At 48.5% G+C, this 23,111-nt stretch overlaps 1 protein-coding gene across 1 annotated transcript in view; it reads left to right on the plus strand.

The window, feature by feature from the left end:
• Positions 1 to 305: 305 nt before the first annotated feature.
• Positions 306 to 23,111, plus strand: part of NXN (nucleoredoxin) — a gene marked incomplete at its 5' end in the record, with an annotated part of 35,440 nt that continues 12,634 nt past the window's right edge. Inside the window, 5 exons of the mRNA XM_034752556.1 lie at positions 306 to 471; positions 2,537 to 2,670; positions 3,102 to 3,202; positions 4,025 to 4,131; positions 18,280 to 18,459. Of these exons, the coding sequence (XP_034608447.1) occupies positions 306 to 471; positions 2,537 to 2,670; positions 3,102 to 3,202; positions 4,025 to 4,131; positions 18,280 to 18,459 (688 nt within the window). The remainder of the gene's footprint in view (positions 472 to 2,536; positions 2,671 to 3,101; positions 3,203 to 4,024; positions 4,132 to 18,279; positions 18,460 to 23,111) is intronic.

The raw sequence follows: 23,111 nt of genomic DNA on the forward strand, positions 1-23,111 counted from the left end.
TGTTCCATAAGGGGGAAGCAGAGGCACTGGGAGATAAACTCGTGTGTCCCAGGTCACATAGCAAGTGCATGGCAGAGCTGGGAGTAGAATGCAGACTTAACTCCCGGCCCTGGGCACCAACCGAGTGATACAAGGAAGTTCCGGTCAACGCGATGCCATTTTCTTTTGAGATCACCAGGCTAGCAGTAGCTGGGCTCCTGTGTGAGCCCTTTGGATGCTCTGCTGCAAACTGCCGCTCTGTCGTCTTCTGCTTCTTTCTGATCGCTGGCCTGTAAGGTGCTGCTGCTCAAAAGTATTAATGGTGAAGCTGCTTAGAGTTTACCTCTTCTTCTCCCTCCCGCTCTCTTTTACAGCTAAAACTATGGAACAAATACAGAGTCTCCAACATTCCATCACTGATATTTATAGATGCTTCCACGGGGAAGGTTGTGTGCAGAAACGGCTTGTTGGTGATCCGGGATGACCCCGAAGGTAAGACCTGGAGCACTGCACACCCATATGACGGCTGACAATCTGCTTCTCTTTTAGCTCCCTTTCTAAAGTGTGCCTGGAAGCAAAAAATGGAAACAAATGAAGATCATCAGACTTACCTCATCAAAGCACTGGATTATTTTCAGCATGAAATTCCCTGCATTGTTCCCATTAGAGTTAGGGTTTCATTTTTTAACGAACAAAGGCATCCCTTCTGGGTTTGCTGTCTGAAGTGCAAATGAGGAAAAAGTTAAATGAAATGAAACGCTGCAGTAAGCATTTCACTGGGGGGACATAGGCGGACAAACTGAGGACCCACCTTTTTCATAACTTAAGATCTGTGCTGCTCTCATCTAGTGAGTGGTGCGGATATTAGTAACACCACACAGTCTGTGACAGAAAAGTTCCCTTGGTACGTACAGATGGTGCCTAAAAGAAGCTACAGTTTTCTTTTCTAAATCATACCATGCGGCATGTTTATACCAGACCTCGCCTTCTCTGAATCGGCAAGTGCTGAAAACAAATAAACATTGCTGCACATATTTGTGGTCCCCACACAAAATGAAAGCGGGGCACCTGCCTGCCCACCTTTGACCCTTCAGCATATGTGCCTCCGCATTCCATGCGTGTCATTTCCCCAGTGCGGGAATGACAGATCCCGAAAACAAGCCCCTAGGTGTAACGCAGGGGGCGGGAGCTGTGCAGCATGACAGGCTAAGTATAATTTGTGGTCTAAGCCATCTGGTAATGTTTCTTTAGCTCTGGCTGAATTTACGGGCTGCTTATTCTGGGAATTGGCAGCAGGAATAGTCAGAATATATAGACGCTTTTTTCAGGTGGGCAAGGAAACCTGTGTGTCCATTATCCAGCCTTAAAGCTAGGGACAAAACAGCCCTGTGCGAGGGAAATGAAAATGGTGACAGCTTTAAGGAAGCCAGCTGCAGTTCCTAAAAGACAAAGACCGAGGTGGGAGTTGAGCTGCAGTAACCGAGGCTACATCAGCTGCTTCTCAATGGTTTTAAAATGGTAGCTGTTCAGGAAGCAGAATGGCTGCGAGGAGCGGGATGGGCAGATTGACCTGTTCTCTAAAAGATGAATAGTCAGAGTACATGACCTGCACCCCCAGCCAGGAGCAGAGAGAACCCGACCCTGCAGAGCTCTGCCAAACTCATTGAAAAGGGAAGAATGAAGCAGACGGCTTGCCCAAAGCAGGACTATTTGCATTGTTCCCAGAGAGCATTCTGACCTCTCGAGACTGGGTGAATGCACGCAAACACGCTTTGCGGCTTAGAAGGCACAGGGATCCCTGACGGTCAGATCCTGCCCCTCTGTGGGCACTGAGGGTCCTGACCAGAGTAGAAAGCAGCGCAGCTGTGCTGTGTGGGGTTGGGAGGGGAGGAGGGAAGAGGATACCGAGAGCCTATGTAGGAGATGTGGACCCTCTGCACGATACAAAGCACGGCTCCTCTGGGGTGTTCTGAGGACGGAGGTACAAGGGCAGCAAGTAGATTTGTAGCTGCACAGGTGCGCTGGGTGAGCACTCCATTGTGGGGAGGAGGGGGACAAATCCGGGGCTGCATAAACGACTTCATCCCTGAGACCCCAGTAGTGGCTGAACCCTGGGACGGGGGTGTGAATCTCTGAGGGACGCCTCTCTCCCCTCCCACCCCACCCCCGTGGAAAACCTGATTGCCCGGGATTGGGGGGGCAGAGAATATGGCCCTTTGTAGGGCGGCTCTCCTCTGTGTCTCTCGGGGGGCGAGGGGTTCAGAGCATGGTTTTCCCTTCAGAACAAATGTGTTGGTTAACGTTTGGTGCCGATCCCCCCGGGGGGATGTGGCCCAGTATCTGGGTGGAAGGGGGCAGAGGAGATCTACATGGAAAGACATCAGTGCAGATGGATGAAGAGGACTCTCCGCTCCTGTCTGTTGCACGACTGCCTGCCGAGATGCCTTTGGAGAAGCGGGGAGGGCCTCAGTAAAGCCATTTAAAGTGTAAATGCTAGATGTGGCTCTCACTCTTCTTCTCTCTGCCTTCTCCCCTTGCCCATCCCAAACTCCCCTAGGGCTGGAGTTCCCCTGGGGACCAAAACCCTTCAGCGAAGTTGTTGCAGGGCCTCTGCTCAGAAACAACGGCCAGTCGCTGGACAGCACCGCCCTGGAGGGCTCTCACGTGGGGGTCTATTTCTCTGCGCACTGGGTGAGTAGTTGGCACCTCTCCATCGCAGAGTAAATGGAAGGGGTTGGAGATGAATGGCAGCTCTGTGAGAAGGCTGAGCCCTGACTGCAGCTCCTCACGGTAGATAACCACGCCTGCGCTGGCTGGACTGCCAGAGTCACTTTTGCAGGGGCAGCTGTGCCTGAGGTGAAATTCCCCTTCCCCTTGCAGGTAGCTGGCGGAGGTTGCACTGGTGACTTTCTGAGTCAGTGCCCCCTGTCCAGCAGACCCAGCCACTTGGCAGACTGCGAGACTGCCTCTAGGCCCCCTGGGAAAGCAGAGCTCATGGGGGCCTCATGGGGCTCCCTGTTCCCCCTGCTGAGGGAAGCTGTGGAGTGAATCGGGCCCATTGACTTCAGTGAGAGCTTTGTCCCTGGTGTCCAGATACTATGTGCTCCTCTGTGTTTTTCCAGTGCCCCCCCTGCCGAAGCCTCACGAGGGTCTTGGTGGAGTCCTACCGGAAAATCAAGGAGGCGGGGCAGAAATTTGAGATTGTCTTCATTAGCGCAGACAGGTAATGTCTGCTGTTTGCTTTGGAGAGCTCTGTGCTGTGCTGTGGTGCAGGGGCTGGAGGGGCAAGGCACGTCTGCAGGCCAGACTGGAGAAACTTATGCCCCGAAGCAAGGAGGGAGCTGGGAGTTCCTAGAAGTCCGGTTTTGTGGTACATTCAGCTGTTTGATATGTGCCCGCGGGGTGGAAGAAACTCCAAGTATTAATGGATACGGCACTTGCTTTAAAGAGAGAACCCAATCGGGCCTCTCCCTGTTGGATACACAAGAGACCGGGCTCTAGGTGTGGAGTGGGAGGGAGGCAGGGCTGGACAGGGCTGTTCCAGATAATAAGGACCCTGCCCCCCAACCTGGTAGCATAAGATGGCTCTGATTCCACAGTGGCCAGATACCTTCACCCTGCTGGCTCTGGGGAGAGACTGAAGGAGCCAGGGGAAAGATGGATTAGCCAGGGCAGGGGTGGAGTCAAGAACAAGCCCACAACCCTTGAGGTGGACTCGACGTTTCGCTTTGAGGTTCATGCGTGCCCTGGATACAAGCCCGAGGACTGCGAGGCCCTTGAGCAGCAGCTGTCAGAATTGAAGAGATTTAAAATCTCTTCTTGAAACTTGCTGCAAACTCCTTCTTTAGCACCGGCTTTAAAATCAATGCGGTCTCGCCCTGGGTGGGTGCGACTTGGCCTGCCCCACGTACAGGTGGGCTCTGGGCCCTGGGGAAGTGTCAGGCGTCTGCTGGGCTGCATATGGGCAAAGGGTTAAACAGGAAAAAGGGCTGCAGAAGGACGGTAATGAGGGTTCATTTATCTGACCTCCATTTCCATTGCCTAGGTCAGAGGACTCTTTCAAGCAGTATTTCAGCGAGATGCCCTGGCTAGCCGTGCCATACGCTGACGAAGCCAGAAGATCGCGCCTCAACCGGCTCTATGGCATCCAAGGTAGGAAACACCCCCGAGCCTGGCATGAAAATCACTCCTGCCCACTCCTCCCATTTAACTTTGTTCTTAAATGTCTCCTCTTGTTTAAATAAAACAAAAAAAAAACAGCAAAACAAAGGGCCTCCGGCAGAGCTCTCTTCTCTGCAGACTAACGTTCCTACCGTAACCTGCCAGCCTGTTAGCCAAAATGGGACTTCAAAAGCAACCTAATAATTCCTCCTGGAAACTTGGAGCCTTCCAGGCTTGGATGTTTTATCCCTAATTGATTTATTTATTTGTTTTGCTTTTCTTTAATGTTTCATTGTTGTTTTCTTGCTCTTCTATGTGATAGGAACTCAGGCCATTGTTCTCTGTAGAGAGTGAGGAAGATGGCGTCTGGTTTGTGTTAGTGACATGAGATTTGCATGTTTGATGTAAACCATGGCTTTGCTTCTGCTCTTCCGGGTGTCAGTTCCAGAATTACCCAGGCCTTGGCTGCTGAGGCGGGGGGAGTGAGAGAGAGATTGTGTGTGTGTTTTCCAAGGTGTTCCAAAGACTTTGTGCACTCACAGGAGCTCTAAATGCAACTGACGTAATGCACTGACCCTGCAGTAAACAAAGGACAGCATTGATCTCTCGCCTAGTGGGTGTAGGATGGGGAAGGATAAATGGGGCCATTAGCTAGCAGAGAAGTTTTCAGTATTTATGCATGTTTCCTCCCTGTGAGTGGGGGACTGAAGGGATTGATTTATGATGGGAGATGAAAAGAACTAAGGATAATTTGGGTAAGTGATGGCTCAGGGGAAGTTGTATGATGATAGCTTGCAAGTGTCTGAGAGATGCAAACACCACGAAGGGAGTGGAGTTGCTGAGGGTGGTCCGAGGTGCAGCTACGGGCCTGCCCTTACGCAGGGTCTTGCAAGGCCTGACTCTGTTACACTAAGTCGCCTTTACACCACTGTGGCAGCATCCATGGGCCATAAAGTGGGTGTAAATGTCATTTACCTAACCCTGACTGTCACGTCAATGCTATCTAAAGAGTTCTGAAAATCAGGGAGAGTAAATAATTGGCTCTTTGCATCTGCACCAACAGTTATTCCCTTTTACAAAATAATCAGCTCTGTCTGGTCTGGCCTGCCTTTCCCAAATCTATGCTGGCCTTCATGTTTCCAAACATGTCCATGAACCATACATTATAAACTGCCTCTCTTTGGAGCTCTGCATACATACCGAGGCAGAATCTTGCCTGTAGATGTTAGGTTATCCTTTGCAGACGCTTTGGGACTATACCATCCCTGGACTTTTAGTCGTTCGTTACTTCTCCAGGATCGAGATAATAGTTGAGTGGTTTAACTGTTTCATCCTTAACCTGTAACCCACCTCTCCCAGTGTCCTAGCCAAATTATTGCCTCCCATTCTGTCACCTCAGTCTGTCCTCCAGCTTATCCTCCTTAGTAAACACAAGCGCATCCTGGAGGGATGTGTTGTTAAAATCCTCCTTGTCAAATGTGGATGTGAAGGAACTACTGCTGCAACTACCAATAGTTTATTACTCTGCTGCCTTATTATTGGCTTTTCTGGGTTTGTCTTGTTTTCCAGACCTCTGGTATAGTTTAAAACCCATGTTATTCGTCACTGATCTCCCTAGCTATATTTGCTGCTGTGTTTCCATTTTACTCTCTGAATGCCCCCTTGACATTCCTTCTGTTTCACATAAAACTCTGACAATGCTGCATTGCTCCCGGTAGTGTTGAGGAGCTCTGTGTTTGCTCTCTCTGATTCTCCTTAGTTTGTCATTCCTCCCTGTTTTAGAACTCTGTAGGAGCCAGCGAGAAACCTGTCAGTGTAACCCTTAGCAGCGCTGCCTTGTCCCTCTTCATTCCACAAGATGGGAAGCCTGGTATGGCCCTTTCTCAGACGGCGGGCACCAGGCATGTGCCCCGGTAGTGTTTGTGTTTGTTTCACAAGTCTTTGAATGCCTCAGGAGCCCATTCACAGAGCTGAAATAACACAAGATCTTGTTTTCTCAAACTCTTCCAGTTCCTGAGTGGAGGAATGCAGCGAGATGACCAGATCTCTTGTTATTTTGCTCCCGTAACTGGCTCCCTTTGGCACTGAGGAAGCCAGGAAAAAATGTAAATACAAATACTGAGTTACTGGGCTTTTATTTGGGTTTCCCTGAATGCCTTTCTCCTAGTGTGGAGCAGGAGGGTGAACCATTCCCACCTTATTAACTTGCTTGGGCATCCAGCTCTATTTATCTTGAGCTTTATTCATTTCTTGCATTGTGGCTATTCAGAAATAATTCCCCATTGTGCACACCATTCCCAAGTTCCATGTGAATTGCCTCCTTCAGTTCCCTCCTCCTACAGAACAAGGACCAGCGATGAATTTTATGAACAAATGGGATTTTCTCTTACTAATTTTTATTTAGAGAGAGGTTTTGGATTGGTAGAAATCCCCATTGATCCCCTCAAATCTCCTTTGGATTGGCAGTGATTATAGGAGATGCTGCTTTCCTTAAAAATTGGTCTGACAATCTATCTAGGTTTACAAGGTTGCCCATCACCATGGTGTCTGAGAGCATTTAGCGAGAAGCAAACACGGCAGTCTCTCTCTTCCTGCCCAGGAACAATTTTAAAGTTATTGTAGGGAAATGTGTCCCGTTCTGGACTCAGGAAAGCAAAAACCCTGCTAGTCGCAACAGATGGGATAGCCGGTCCAATTGCTTTTTTCCTTTAAAAACAAAACAAAAACTGCTGCAAATGCTTCATTTAGCTTATCCATGGGACACAGAACTTTGCCTCTGATCATCACAAATCCATAACTAACAGATTTTGTAAAAACCCAGATTTTCTTGCCAGTCATCTTAGAATAAGAATATTGTCAGATGTGGTAGCAGAAAATTCTGTCACTGAGTTTTTGTAAAATGTTAAGTCAAGTGGGAAAGAAGAAAGATGGAAACCTCTTTTCTAGTGGCTAAAATCTAACTGATGAGTCCATCTGTCCTATTCTTAATCTAAACTTTTATACGACCCTTATCACCATGGCCCCTGATTTCATGATTAAAGCAACAGAGGGTCCTGTGGCACCTTTGAGACTAACAGAAGTATTGGGAGCATAAGCTTTCGTGGGTAAGAACCTCACTTCTTCTCAAAGGTGCCACAGGACCCTCTGTTGCTTTTTACAGATTCAGACTAACACGGCTACCCCTCTGATACTTGATTTCATGATTGTATCTTCAAAGGATAGTTAATAAAATCTGGCTTTATCACAGCCAAAGGAGTTGACCTTTAAAAAAAGTTGTTCTGGGAACTAAAAGAGGATCTGGTGGTATGTGTGTGAGGGATGTATAACATAGGAGTTAGCAGGTGTGAAATATGTTTGCTTTCGGGTTTATATGCCAAAGATGCTGCCCTGGATACCGTCGGCCTGTATCTCTGCAGATGGGATATGAATGCCATAGGATTGTGGTGGTATCAAGTTGTGCTGGGCCAGGCGTTAAATTCTCTTTTCCTCTATGTCCCCTCCCCCACAGTTGCTTTGTGAGCTGACACACTAGCTAGGGGAAGCCATCAGTGAAGAACTGGGGAAGACCTGAGAACCAGGTGACAATATGCTCTGTTTTAAGCAGGGCAATAAAAGGCTCTTTTGCACCACTGGCAGGGGGAAAGAGGCAATAAAAGTTCTTGTGAATTGTCAGAGTTGAGCAGCAATGCAGAGAGTGAGTCCTGTAGGAGGGAGATTTCTGCCCTTTGCAGACTGAAGGGGCTAGTGCCTCCACACAAAGACAGGACACTGCTGAAGATGGACCATCGTCCTTGATGCATTTGCTTTAATTCTCTCCCTCTTCTGCCATGCTTCATAGAGGGCCTCTTCAGCCTTGCCCAGAAGTGCAGCTTTCTGGGGGGGTTTAGCTCACGGGGGCCAGTTGTTGCTGGCTGAGGAATACCTGGAGCCTGCAGTCAGTGCGTTTTTTGGGGAAACTTTATTAAGGTGAAGTTACAATAAAACTATTAATAAAAATATTAACTCGCACATTATCTGTTACTGATTCAGGATCAGGTTAATAGTCAAAGAACCCAGGGTAAAGAACTCTCCTCGTCCGAGCACACTAAAAAGGGTGACCAAGTTTCCCCTTTTTGGTGCTTCTCTTGTGTACATACTTGGTGTGAAAGCTTTTCTGTTACATGGACAGTCCATATTTGACTACGCCACAATTCCATTATCTGTTTTCCAGTAATGAGCAATACAAAGTCTTTCTGCTAACACTAACAAATACATTAATTTGTCATTCTGCTTACAATGTAGCTCCCTTACTGGAGCATTACGTGAACCGGTCAGGGGATGTCTAGGGGAAGCTGGATAAAATGAATCTGTTTAATAGTTTCCTCCCAAAACTGACTGGACACAACCATCACAAGTGCAAGTGTGTTCCTCTCTCCCCGCAACCCATCCATTACAGCATCTCCCTAGTAGCAAAAATACGAAGAATCTTAACTGGAGTCAAATACCATCTGTACAGTTACTTATACACATATTCTTTATGAGCTACCCAAACTGAAAATATCGGTCCCCTTTCCTTTCCCACATAGAGACCAACTCATCCCGATCAATTTCTTTGTCCAAATCCCTCTCCCATCTTTCAGTCTGGGTTGTTTTCTCATTACCATCTTTTTTTCACTCAGAAACGGAACCTTTTGTTCCAGCTTGCTCCTTTGTCAACTCCTCAGACGTGGTTACAGGTCTAGATAAGAGCCTTTTCGTATCCAGATTTCACACTAAAATGTTTGACTTATAAGTATTGAAAATATGGGACTTTGTTCTTGTTTATGTTGTTGCCTGTCTCTTGGTATGATTTCGAATCTGCATCCAGGAGCAGCTGTCTGGATTGAATAGTCATTTACGGGATATTTCTGACGGATGAATTCCTGATTGCGAATGAAAGTAGCAAAGGGACAGGAATATACCAAACCTGCCACGGTGGGGTCTGGATGAATAGGTGTGACCTACATTTCTTTTTCACCCAACAGTTACTATGACTAGCTATATTTGGGCTCTGGTCTTGTTCCAACCGAATCACTACATATTTTAGACTCGTTAAAGGGACACCGTCAGATTGAAAATCCAGAAATCCCCTTGTGTGTTTACCTGAAAACAGTAACCATTTATTCTTTTAACTTTTAGGCCCTGATTTTCTGGGTGTAGTTTTACACTTGCAGGTAATTCGTTTCATAGTATTTAGATGTCTTGCTATCTGATCGTGCCCGGAAATCAAGTGGCGGTCTAAATGCTATGAGCAGTGCACACACATTGTCTGCAGATGCAGAATTATGCCATTAAAATTAGGCCAACAGTCGAAATCAGGCCCTTAGATTTCCCTAGTCAGCAGAGCTAATGTGAGATCTTTACCTTTGTATAAAGGGAATCTCTGAGAGATGAGATTAAGTGACTCGCCCAAGGTCACACAGGAATGTCTGTGGCAGAGCTGGGAATTGACTCCAGTAAGTGTCTTGACACAGGACTTATGACTGGGAGTTTCAGCAATGTCACATGATCTGGAGGAGGAGATCAGAATGCAGAGCGAGTTGGGATTGGAATTCTAAGGGGATAAAGGTCTCAGTCCGGTGAGATGTGTCACATCCTCTGTGTCTGTTGACGTCACTGGTCAGGGTATTCTCCTCTCACAGATTAGGGCTCAAAGTGAGTTTCCCAGTTCCTCGCTCGCTTTCTGACTTGACCCTCCGCAGCTATCTCAAATGGCATCAGGTGATGAATAAGCTCTTCTGTAAATCAAATAATTTTTTTGGCATAACCTTGGGATTTGTAACTCATCCACCAAGCTAGGTTAATGTGCTGTTCTTCCTGCTAATCTAGGGTGTGCAGCCTCAGTATGTACGAAGGAATTTAAAGCTGCGCTGTCTGGGGCTGGAATGAGGGGAATGTAATCGCTCGCTGGGGCTTGCAGGCATATGGCGAACAGACAAATGTCCATGGATTTCTTAGTGAAATGCTTAGAATGCAAAGATGTGCGAGTAGCCTGCTGTTTTCCACACGTGTGCATGCAGGTCCAGGAGGGCGGCAGTAGACTCATAGACTCATAGACTTTAAGGTCAGAAGGGACCATTATGATCATCTGGTCTGACCCCCTGCATGCTGCAGGCCACAAGACCCTTCCCTGGACTCTGCTGTTGAAGTCCCCAATCCTGTGTTTTAGTGACTTCAATCGGCAGAGACCCTCCTGCTAATGATCCCTGCCCCATGCTGCGGAGGAAGGCGAAAAACCTCCAGGGCCTCAGCCAATCTACCCTGGAGGAAAATTCCTTCCCGACCCCAAATATGGCGATCAGTAAGACCCCGAGCATGTAGGCAAGAGTCTCTAGCCTGACCCTTGTTGGCCATTATACTATTTACATACCATCGCTTGGTTTTCCTCGGCTACTATGTTTTACCATTACACCATTCCCTCCATAAACTTATCTAACTTAATCTTAAAACCCGACAGGTCCGTCGCTCCCACCGTTTCCCTCGGTAACTTCACTTGCTTTCTGCTACGCTGAAAATGGTTCTGAGGAGCCTTTGGAACAAGACTCCTGGGCTGAAATGCAAGAGACCCAGCCGGGAGTGTTTGACTCGTCTGAATTTGCCAATTCTAATTTACAGGTGGTTGCTGGGCGTGGGAGGAGCAAGACACTCAATAGCAAATAGATGGATGCAAGAGTGGTGAGAACCAGACACCAAAATGCTGGCTCCTGGACTCTTAGCAGCCCCGGATATTAAATTGTCTCTGTCCTTCCCTGGGAGGAGACAAAGAAGAAACATTTTTCCATCTGAGAATGCCAATGTCGGGTTATTTGTGAAGCCTTTTGAATTTCCAGATTCTAATGTTTCAGCTCCCGTCCTCTTTGTCTTAGACAGGTCGAGATGGGCACCTGAAGCAGCCGTGCATTGCTCAGAGAGATCACTGAGCCTACAGGTCTCCTCCTCCTCTGTCACTAGACCGGTTTGTACAGCGGCTGTTCCTTCCTCAGGCTGCCCAAGTGGAGAGACCTCCCTCCACCCCCTATTCATCGAGTCCCCTCTGCTGGTGGTTCCTGTTGTTTTGGTAGCTGGCCTCTTCTCATTCCTGAATGGCTCCATTGCTCAAACCTTACACTCCCTTTTGAACAATAATCTCTTCCCCTGGCTGTTTGCTCAGCTCTCCCAAATGGAGCGGCAGGGCACAATCTGCAGCAGCATTTTTTCCAGCTTCTTGGAAGCTTATTAGCTGCTTTCCAAGCCAACAAATGGAGCTTGTACTGTGGGGTCCCTTCTGTGTTTGATTGGGATGTTCTGGCCACGTCAGCCATGTCTTGGGCTTCCTCATGCGAAAAGATACCTGCCTTGATCTGCAAGCCAACTACAAGGAGTCATGCATGGAACCTGTCTGCTCTGTGTAAGTTTCAGTGGTACCAAGACTGTGGGTCACATCCTCAGCTGGTGGAGATTGCCATAGTTTTATTGCAGTCAATGAACCTAGGCTGATTTATACCAGCACCTGTAGCCTTGGTACCATTGAAACTTATGCAGGCTGGACAGTCATCTTGTTCATTGGGCAGCCATCAAAATCAAGGCAGTGAACATACAGGGTTCTGTTGCTTCCAGAATCTGAGCATTAACATTCAAACGTGGAGCCAAAACTCAGGGCTCTTCTGGGACTGGGGGAGGTTAGGCCAAACGAAGGCTCCGGCCATGTCTACACTACAAAGTTTTAACGACACAAGTTACATCGATCTAAAGCTGCCATGGTTAGTACATCACTTGTGCGCATACATACTTGGCTCCTTGTGTCAGCACTGCACGTACTCACCAGGAATGCTTGCGTCAATGCACAGTGCAGTGCACTATGGGTAGGTGTCCCAGTGTGCATCCTGCCTCCATCCAGTGCACTCTCTCTTGGGAAGTTTTGGCAATGCACGGTGGAGCAGAAATAAGTTGTGCAAGGGTGACTAGGAGCAACTGTCTGCATCCCATAATGTCATCTCTAACCCATCATTTTTGTGCCTTATTAAAAAATCCCATGAACCCGCCAAGTATGACATGAAGCTTTTTGTAAAAGTGGCAGGTCTGCAGCTCAGCACCGGATTGACCATTTGCCACCCCGGTCTTCAGATATGCCTGACGCAGTTCTATGGCTTTTACGCAGTACTGCTGCTGGTGCTTGTCATATCCTTTTCCTGCATGCCCCATGCAGTGTGCTAGGACATGTCCACATTTCTACAGCTGGGCCAGAGCTGTGCTTGCACAGACTGGATCTCCTGGGCCTGAGGGGAGAAGAGGATCTCCTCTCTGCTCCAAGCCGGGACATGTAGCCAGCAGGGTCAGCCGAGCAGTTTCATGCAACAAATGGAGAGCTGCTAGATGTGCTCGCCAATGGACAATCATGGTTCTGGTCTCCGTGGTCCCTGAGCCATGATGTTCACAACTCTGAGCACCGCAGTCAGTGTCGGGCATTGTGGGACAGCTGCTGGAGGACTGTTAAGGTTGACGTAAGTAATGCACTGTCTACACTCCCGCTGCATCGACCTCAGGACAACTACCAGGGCTCAATGCCCCTGGGGGAAGTAGTGTTACTATGTTGGCGTAATGAGGCGCTTACACCAGTGGGAGACAAATTTAAGTGTAGACACGTGCACAACTAGGTCGATGCAAGGCAGCTTACATCAACCTAACTTTGTAGTGTGGACCAGGCCTATGTCTACACTTTAAATGGTACAGCAGCACAGCTGCAGTTCGGAAGGCTTCAGTGTAGACGCTCACTACAGTGAGGAGAGGGGTTTCTGCTGTAGTTAATCTACCTCCCCAAGAGGCGGTGGCTAGATTGACGGAAGAATTCTTTGTCAACCTAGCGCTGTCTCCACCGGGGAGTTAGTTTGGCTTAACTACGTCTCTCCGGGGTGTGGATTTTTCACACCCCTGAGAGATATAGCTATGCCAGTGTAACTTAGTCAAGGTAGCAGGTAACTGAGGAATTTTCCTGTTTTCTATTTAAAGGCATTTGAGGATCTATGTTTAACAGTGCGCTTCCCTGCTAGCAGAAATGAATAGTTGTAGTTAAAGATTAGTGGGCGTGATCAGGTTTTTGGGGTTTTTTTTAATCTGTTGGTGTTGAAATGTGCTGAATTCACAGGCCTGAAGACTGAAGTTCTCAGACAGATCAGGTGCAACTCGGACAGTACTGAGTGAAGCAAGCTTCTCCATACTGGCCAGGGCTCTTCAGTCTCTGGGGCTTTTCTGTTAGTATGTGGGGGCTAGATGGGAGGGTGAATCTTATGAAGTGCTGGAGTGAGACCTCAGATCACTGAACAGATGTCAGGTAGTAACAACTTCCAGTTGCTACCACTCTGGCTGGATTTGAATTGGTGATTTGCAGCAAATCTCTAGTATGACTCCATTTACTTCACTTTGTTTTACACAGGGGTGAATTTGGCCCTTAGAGATCAAAGGCTCTGTGTTGCACTGCCAATCCTCCAAGCCAGCCTTCTGTTTTTTCAATTAAGTTGCATTTTTTTGATAATTTGTCCTGCAGCATTAAGACTGAGCTAAATCCTGCCCTTCGTAAAAAGATAAAAGTCCATTGAATGCACTGAAGTTGCACTGGCTTCCACCAGGGCTGAAACTGGTCTTTTGGAGTCTAAATCCAACCTCTGTTTGAATTTCTGACAGTGAGCCTGTTTGAAAATACTACTTGCGGGTAGGGATTCCAGTCTTATCCCACAATATAGCCTTGTGCCGCTAAACACTCTCCCACTCGGAGTCCATACACCATGTGTATGCAGACACTTCAAAATGCTCTGCTGAATAAAACATTTGGCTAGACTTCGTAGAAGGGCAAAGCCCAGTTGGACCTGAGTGAGCAATCCGGCACAGCAGGGGGCACAGCGCTCTTTGCAGTGGGGACTAGGAGCAGAACTTGCCTTTGTTTTTGCAGGACTTTTGTAAAAATGAAATATGTGCTCGTAACCTCCAGGAAGGCTGTTCTTTAACACATCTGCTTCAGCCAGGCGGGATGAATTAAGATATCTATAAAGCTGCATCCACAGCAACTTAAGTGCACTAATCCTTGAGAGAGAAAAATCTGTTAACAATTGTCAGGAGGTCTTTCTACTTCATTTCCAAGTGCTTGTTTTAATAGACTTCCCACCAGCCTTTCCCTGTAAGACTGACCTTTCCCAACCATACAGTTGTGTGGAGAATCATACACCTTTACCTTGGCACCAGAACCTTCCCTCCCTCATCCCCCAAAATACCATCATGATTAGCAGGATCCCATATTAGTTTAGGGTGACCAGATGTCCTGATTTTATAGGGACAGTCCCGATTTGGGGGCTTTTTCTTATATAGGCACCTATTACCCCCCACCCCCGTCCTGATTTTTTACACTTGCTATCTGGTCACCCTATATTAGTTCCAGAATGTTGGGACATTCTTGATGCAGCTCTGTTGGCTTCCAGGAAATGTCTGTGATCAAAGATGACTCTGGCTGGGTTTGTGTGGCTATATACATTTATCGGACTCTCCCACTTTCCCTGGTATAGTGTTCTCCCCACTCCCCAAGGTAAGACTTGATCAAAGGAGTAACATGTGATATCAGTCCTGTAGGAGGAGGAGCAGCCAATCAAAGTTCTGCTCCTGCACGGTTGAAGTTCAGTAAGGCATTTTGCCATTGATTTCAGTGAAGAGGAGGGCTAGGTTCCAGGTTTCCCACCACAGAGATCTGCAGGCCAGCACCAGCGTGTTAGGGGATCTCCCTTCCCTCCTGTTTTTGCTAGGGTGACCAGATGTCCCGATTTTATAGGGACAGTCCCAATTTTTGGGTCTTTTTCTTATATAGGCTCCTGTTACCTCCCACCCCCTGTCCTGATTTTTCACATTTGCTGTCTGGTCACCCTAGTTTTTGCAGACACGCTATTCCCTTGCAAGCTGATGTGTTTTTCATCCTGAGGTGAAGATTGCTAACTTTAACGAGCAAAGCACACTGCCAGTGACTATACTTCTCTTAGCTAGCTTGGGATACTACTGCTTCAGCAAAATACCACCTGTTCAGCTTGAGTTTGGTCTTTGAGACTTTGGAAACTGACACCGGGGGGCGAAGAGGAAAGTATAATTTTGATCTTGGGCCAAGGTCATCAAGTGCCAAGAGACTGGTCTCAGCCTTATATCGGAGAAGGCTGGAAAGCAGCAGGGAGCATTTCAGGACTGCATTAGGCCTCATTACATTTCAGTGAGGTTGAGCAGGCCGCATGGAACGTAGAGACTCAGTGAGGTGAGTTTCAAGTTTCGCTGTGAAAGTTTCACCCACTTTGGGCGTGGAACTCAAAAGGGCTGTGAAATGAGCCCAGCGCTGCGTCAGTTACTCAGGACAGAGCCCTGGGAAGGGAAGCTGGGCCCCTGCAAGATTGATAATGACAACCTCCTGATAGCGTTTGTGGCTGTGGCCAAGAAGGAACTCTTCCCACCCAAGGGGGATTCTGCGTTTCCTTTTGCTGCAATCACACCCAGCTCGTAAATCACAGTCTGCCGAACAATGCCTGAGAGCAGAGAAAGCCGAGAGTTGCATGGCCTGTTTCTGTAACACAATGATGGTTCTCAGTCTTCACTCTGGGAATTCATACCATCAGTTTGTCAGCAGCCTCTTCATGAGACCTGTGGTTCCCCCTCCCCCAATAAAACACTTTCCCATCAGGCTCAGAAAGGGGCTGTGGCCACTGGGGGGAAAGGTTCTCATCCCACTCCCCCATGGGAGCACTGGGACTCAATCCTGCAAGGTGCTGAGCATCTGCCATTGGCATTAGCTTCAGTGGGAGTTGAGGGCATTTAGCGCCTGGTGAGACTGGTCCTTAGCTAGTGACCAGCACTTTCACTACCTCCAGAGCCAGAGTCCCGGACAGTGAAATCAGTCTCCATACAAGTGATGCCTCCAGGATGAACTTTCTGCTCCCTCTGCTCTGAGGACCTAGAAGCCAAAGTGACTATAAACCAACACCATGCAGACTACGCCGAACAACCTCATTCCACTGCCTGAGCAGAGCCAACAGCATAAATGATGCAAGTCAGATTGGTCTTAACAGATTCCTTCGGCGTGTGGCAGTAATGCAGGAAAAGAAGAATTGGGGGAGGGGAGATGTTCTTTTAACCATTGTAGCTATTGATTACCAAAGCTAGGCAGCTGGGGCTTGGAACCACTGCTTATAACATCCAGTCCTCTCTCAGTTGCTGGGTGCTCCACTGCCTGCTTGCTGAATCCACCACTTCTCTCCTAGAATGTAAGCTCTCTGGAGCAGGGGCTATCTTTTCCTTCTGTGTGGACAGTGGGGGGCCTTCGGTGCTCTGGTGATACAAATCACCACTAATGCTGCTACGCAGGATTGAAGTCTGCACAACAAGTAACTGTTGGAAGGAACTGTGCACAGCTGGAATTTAACGTGCAAGCCCATTGGGAGGGTATTTTGAATAGCCTACTGGTCAGCTGTGGAATAATAAAATGTGAAATGATTGCCTGTGAAATGTATTTGTAATCTATGAAATAGTGAAGAGCTCTGGCTTCTCACGCCTGTGAACTGCCGCTTCGATCCCGGGAGCTACCTAGATGTGCCATGTTGGGGTGGGGCATTGTGGGAGAGCTTTATGCTGGCCCTACATGAAGGAAGCAATGCTCTGTAACAGCTGGGAAGCAGGTGGTGGCCTCAGACTGACTGTCGCCCTTTGCCTGTTCACTCTGCCCCAGTGGAGCTGGGAGAGTGGCAGCGAGGAGACAATGGCCTGATGTGGAGAAAAAAGAGTTAGGAAGAAAAGTCAGGGGATGGCTCTAAATAAATAGTTTCCCCTTTAATAGCCTTGTCATGTACTTTCGTGCCCCACCTGTGCTGCTGCCATGTTTGGCACAGTGCTTTTGTCCCTGGTTCTCTTTAATTCTGGCCTCTGCTGGAAGGTCTCCTCTGCTACTCGGTGTCCTTGTTAGCGAAGCTTTAGCGTGTGCATTGCTGTTCCCTGTGCTGCGTTCCCGCTCCCCAGAGGCAAGGGCCCATGATAGAGGCCCACAGCTAAGAAAACGTCGGCCATGGCATTCATCAATACAAATTGTGCACTGAGGCTTTATGAGCTGAAGTCCTTTCAGGACTGCGCTGCCTCACTGCAGGGGGTGGGAAGTGCGTTCTCTCGGCTCAGTGGGGCTCCATAGTAAAAATCCTTATTAAGCTAATACAGTTCCTGCGATGCAGCTGTTTCTCAGACATCAGGCCTTTCGTCACATTGTAAACGTCAGCAGCGTATGTTACTGAGGCCCAGGCTGAAGTTGCGAGAACGCAAGAGCATCTAAACCCAGTCGCGTGGGGGTTAGTTTGGGACGCAGCCATAGTCTGTTACGACAACTGAACAGATTATCTTCAGACAGCTTAAGGACTGTGACTTTCTGAGGCCTGGCAATGCCACTTATCCCAGAGCCTAGTTTGATAGCAGTTAATGGCCACTGAATTGTAAGGATTTATAATGGAAATAATTGCACCCACCTTCCTCCATAGACGTTGTGTAGGGCTGCTGTGCACAGCACGGCCATAGCCCATTGAAGTAAATGGAAAGACGCCCATGGATTTCTTTGGGCTGTGGATTAGGCCCTGAGCTGCCATAATTTACCCCAGAGGTGGTTGCATTTGAGTGGCAGCCCAACATTTCCTGTACATAACATATGTAGCACCGTTCACCCAAGGATCTGAAAGCACTTTACAATCTTTAAAGAAGCCTGGCAGGAAAGATACCTGTGTGGGATTTTTCTGTCTTGCCGAGCAGTGACCAGATCCACCAAAGCCATAATAACGTGTCCCTAAGTTCACGCGGCGAATCAGTGGCAGAGTGAGGACAGAACCCAGGAGTCCTGCCTCCTAGCTTTCCTGCTTTGAGTGCTAGACTACACTCCCCTCGCAAGGTCAGAAATAAAACCCAGGAGTCCTGAGCCTGCACTCTCTCACTTTGGGAGCAAAAGGTGCTGTAGAAACACGAGATATTATTTGTTTCACCACCAGAATGACAGATGTGAATACAAACTCTTGTCTCATCAGCACCCCAGCCTCCTTCCTCCTCCCCATGCGGTTACTGTTGTGCCTGAGCCATCCCTTTGTTCTTCCTCTGCCGCAGGCATCCCCACGCTCATCGTCCTGGACACCAAGGGAGACGTGATCACGCGGCAGGGGCGGGTGGAAGTGCTGAATGACACTGAATGCCGAGAGTTCCCCTGGCATCCCAAGCCTGTGCTGGAGCTGACAGACTCCAATGCCGTCCAGCTGAATGAGGGCCCGTGCCTCGTTCTCTTTGTAGGTATGGAGCGCTGTGGATTTCTTTCTTTTTTAATCCCTTCCCTTATTCTTTGGGTTTCATCAGTGGGGGTGGGTGCCTCTTTGGAGGAGATATCAGTGGGATGCTGTTCGGTGTGACGTTCTCCTTGGCAATGGAGCCAGCAAGGTACTAGATCTTTCTCTTTCTCACTCAGTACTAGATCTCTCTCTCTCTCTCTCTCTCTCTCTCTCTCTCTCTCTCTCTCTGGGCCGACACACACACCGGTGTCTGGGCCAGCCAGGGAATTATGGGTACCTATCCCATGGTTCCCAGCACAGCTTCCAGAAGCCGGGCTTTATAGAAGTAGCAATGTGCCTTTGGAGAGGTGCTGTACGATTCAAGTGTTCCCGTGAGAGCCGTGGAAATCAGTGTTTGCAGCACTGGAAATGCATCACAGTGGTCTGTGTGCTTCTTGCACCTTTATGGAGCAGAAACCTCGGGAGCATCAAGTTTCCGAAGCTGTGGCAGACTCCGGGGACACTGTGCAGAGTGGTCACTGGAAGGGTGGCAGGAGCGTTATGGGACTATGTGGAGAAGCCCAGTTTCAAGGCTGCAGCCTCAGTGTCAGCACATTGTCTATGCTAGCTCTGCCGTGGTGCATGGGCGGCCTTTGCTCTGAGCAAGGGCAACTGCGTGGTGCTGACCATATTTGTGAACCATCCCAGTCTCTTGTGCACGTGAACCCAAGGTGTGTTCCAAGCAGGGCTGGGGCTAGCAGTGCTAAAACCCTCTAGACTGGGCCAGGCATAGAGAGTGGTGGATGTGCAGACCAAGGATTATCTTGCCCTCCCCAAAACCCCGTGTTCACCCCAATCCATGAAAATGGGGCTCCTTCAGAAAGGACACCCCCCCCAATCCCCAAAAGAAACCCCCATGTGAGATTCAGCATGACAGGTGTAGTGCTAGGAGCCGTTAGAACAGGGGTTCTCAAACTGGGGGTTGGGACCCCTCAGGGGGTCACAAGGTTATTACATGGGGGGGGGGTCATGAGCTGTCAGGCTGCACCCCAAACCCTGCTTTGCCTCCAGCATTTATAATGGTGTTAAATATATAAACGAGTTTTTAAATCATAAGGGGAGAGCGCACTCGCAGGCTTGCTATGTGACGGGGTCAGCAGTACAAAAGTTTGAGAACCACTGTGTTAGAACATGCGGTTGAGTTACACCTGGTTGCTTCCCTTAAAGTTGCAATTCTGCAAATAATGCTGATCTCTCTCTGTGTATGACGCTTGGCTGGATTCTTGTTTAAACAGCAAACAGGTTCCAGAGCTATTCTATACTGTAAAAAGTGACAGAGAGTCCAGTGGTATCTTATAGACACAGGACTCTGTCGCTTTTTACAGCTCCAGACTAACCCGGCTACCCCTCAGATACATTCTATACGTGTGTGAGAGAGCTGGACATGTGGGATGGGGTGTGCTGGGATGTATTTTGTACAAACTCACTCCATCCCCCAGGGTGTTATTTGTATCTGAATGTTATTGCTTGCAGGACCAAGCATGTGGAGGGTGCTCTTGGGTCACAATATCCCCAAAGAACTCCCATGGGTAATGACAGATGCATTTTGGTTTGATCTACCTCTGCTCAAAGCGTTCAGACCACAAACCCGCTGGAACAATCAGGGAGGGGTGGAGTCACTGATCATAGCAAGAGAGACCAGTTCTCTCCTCCTCTGGGGTAGAAATAAGAATGGCCTCACTGGGTCAGACCAATGGTCCATCTAGCCCAGTATCCCATCTCTGACAGCAGCCTGTACCAGAGCTTCAGGGCGAATGTAAGGAACAGGATATTTTTGGAGAGATCCACTCTGTCTTCCCCTTCCAGCTACTGGCACTCAGGTTTAGGGTCGCCCCAAGCAGGGGGTTGCAACCCTGACCATTTTGGCTAATCGCCAGTGTTGGACCTATCCTGCCTGAACTTATTGAGTAATTTGTGAACCCAGTTATGTGGCCATCACAATATCCCATGGCAATGAGTTCCACAAATAATAATAATATGGAGATATTCCATCTCCTAGAGCTGGAAGGGACCCCGAAAGGTCATTGAGTCCAGCCCCCTGCCTTCACTAGCAGGACCAAGGACTGATTTTGTCCCAGATCTCTCAATGGCCCCCTCAAGGATTGAACTCACAACCTTGGGTTTAGCAGGCCAATGCTCGAACCACTGAGCTATCTCTCCCCACAAGTTAACTGTGCCCTGTGTGAAAAAGTATTTCCTCTTGTTTGTATTAAACCTGCTGCCTATTAATTTCATCAGGTGACCCCTGGTTTTTGTATTGTGGAAAAGGGTAAATAACACTTCTATTCACTTTTTTTACCCAGGCCATTCATGGTTTTATAGACCTCTGTCATGTCCCTCCTTTTCTCATCTGAACAGCCATCATCTTTTTAGTCTTTCCTTGTGCGGAAGCCATTCCATACCCTTGATCATCTTTGTTGCCCTTTTCTGAAACTTGTCCAGTTCCACTACATCTTTTTGGAGATGTGGCGACCAGAACTGCCCATAGTATTCAAGGTGCGGGTGTGCCATGGATCTGTATAGTGGCATTATGATATTTTCTGTCCCGTCCCTAAATGAATTTAGTGTTGTAGTTATGCTATGGGATGGCTGTATCCAGGGGCAGGGAGGGATTAGGGGGAGCTCCATGCCCTTTGTCATGGATAGCACGCTTTTCCATAGCATTAATAATATGGCTTTTGTACCTTCACTTTTTTCCTTTTCAACCTTGCTTTTGACCCTGATTATTTATTCAGTGGCGCCCAGCATGGACGTGAGCGCAGAGTGAAAAGCCCTCTGACCCCCACTCTTTTTCCTGCCTCCTTGCTGGGAGGAATAGCTTGATGGGCTCTGCATGAGTGAGGCTGTCACTGCACAGACACACGCCTCGGAAGTTAGTTTTATCTTGCTCTAAGTAAAGTTTTTCTAGCATCTGTTGGCAAACAGTGTGCTGGGAGGAGACTCCCTGACGGAGACTGGGGGCTCCCCGTGAAGTGCTAGGAGATGCTCAGCCAACGTGGCAGGCGGCTCTTTGTGGCACTGCACATAATCACTGTCGAACACCCTGATTATCCTAACAGGATGCCAGGGTGGCTCGGTGGACATTGGGGCTGGTTAGCAGGCTTCAGAGCAGACAGGGATCCTAAATCCAACCCACTGAATTTTCTAATTTAACTGAAGAAGTGGTTTTTTACCCACGAAAGCTTACGCCCAAATAAATCTGTTAGTCTTTAAGGTGCCACCAGACTCTTTGTTGTTTTTCTAATTTAACTGAATCTTTTTAGTCTCCAAGTATTGCCTGGACCAGTGGATCTCAACCTATTTACCATTGTGGGCCGTATCTGCAGCTCTCTCGTGTTCTGTGGGCCACAGCCACACAATATATATACACTCCCTGTATGGATGGCACATGGACCACAGCTGTGTGCTGACTGGGTGGGCTGCGGGTTGAGAACTACTGGCCTAGACCGAGGTTGCAGCGCACAATGCAATTGTCGCTCTAGCGGGTCCAGGGAAGAGGTGGCATTTACAGAGACAGCCCATGTCCTTTCACATACCCAGCATTTTAGGAACAGTTTCTGCTCTGTTTAATGAATACTGTGCTAGCACTCTCCATCCAAGCCTCTCCAGACACACTCTGAACACTCATTAAGTGTCACAGCCATCCTGCAAAGCAGGAAATCAACTCCACATTTTACAGACAGATAAACGAAGCACAGAACAGCAAAGAGATTTGACCAAGGATACATAGCAAGTCAGTGGCATCGTTAGGAAAAGAACACAGGAGTCATTGTTCCCTCAGCGCCTGGCTCCAGTCACTAGACGCCCTCTTTTTGAAAGTCCCCAAGTCAGATTTACCAGTGTTTTGAAACGGAGAATCCCTCCTTTGGGGGCATCTGGATAGCAGCGACTGTGCTTTATTTTATGGTCCTAGAGCTCAGTGCTTCAACTCTGGAGGAGAGCGATACCCCGTAAATAATAGGAGCCTCTGAGCGGCTTCAGGCTCTGGAGAAAGGGCTGGGATCTCTAGGCCTTTGGGGGAGGGGTTCTAGGCTGCAGCATTTGGCTCAACGGAGCGTCAATTATGAATATGACAAGTTTATGGGGTAGGTCAGCCACAGCACAGAGAGCGGAGTTGGAGTTTAGCCAGTAGAGTTTGTGTGTAGAAAATCAATCACAGTCCACCCCCATCGCTCTCTCACACACAGAGACACTGCAGATGATAGCTCTGGAAGCTGTTTAAACAAGCGAGGGAACCGGGGGGAGCAGAGAAGCTGTGTCTGGTGGGCCATGTCTCTGTCCAAGGGCAGACAGAGCTCCCTGCTGTGGTGGGATGGGTATTCTCTCAGCGTCCCCTCCAGCAGCTGGAGGGTCGCTCTCGTGCTGGCAGCGGGGCAGTCTGCGCCGCTGAGAACTCGGTGGTGGCACAGTTACCAAGAGGCATGTCCGGGGGAGTTCACGGCGGGGCTGTTTTTTCCTTTGTTTTGATGCTGAAAGCTGCCCCGCATTGAGCTCTTTTCATCTAGCTGCTGCTCAAGGACAGGTTGTGTCTCTTCCTTCCAACCAGGCATTGGTACTTCATTCGTGGCTGGCGTTGGCTGGATGTTCTCATCCCTTTCCACTGCACCTCTGCCAAGT

Source organism: Trachemys scripta, chromosome 18, assembly GCF_013100865.1.
Source record: "Trachemys scripta elegans isolate TJP31775 chromosome 18, CAS_Tse_1.0, whole genome shotgun sequence".
Classification (NCBI taxonomy): Eukaryota; Metazoa; Chordata; order Testudines; family Emydidae; genus Trachemys; species Trachemys scripta.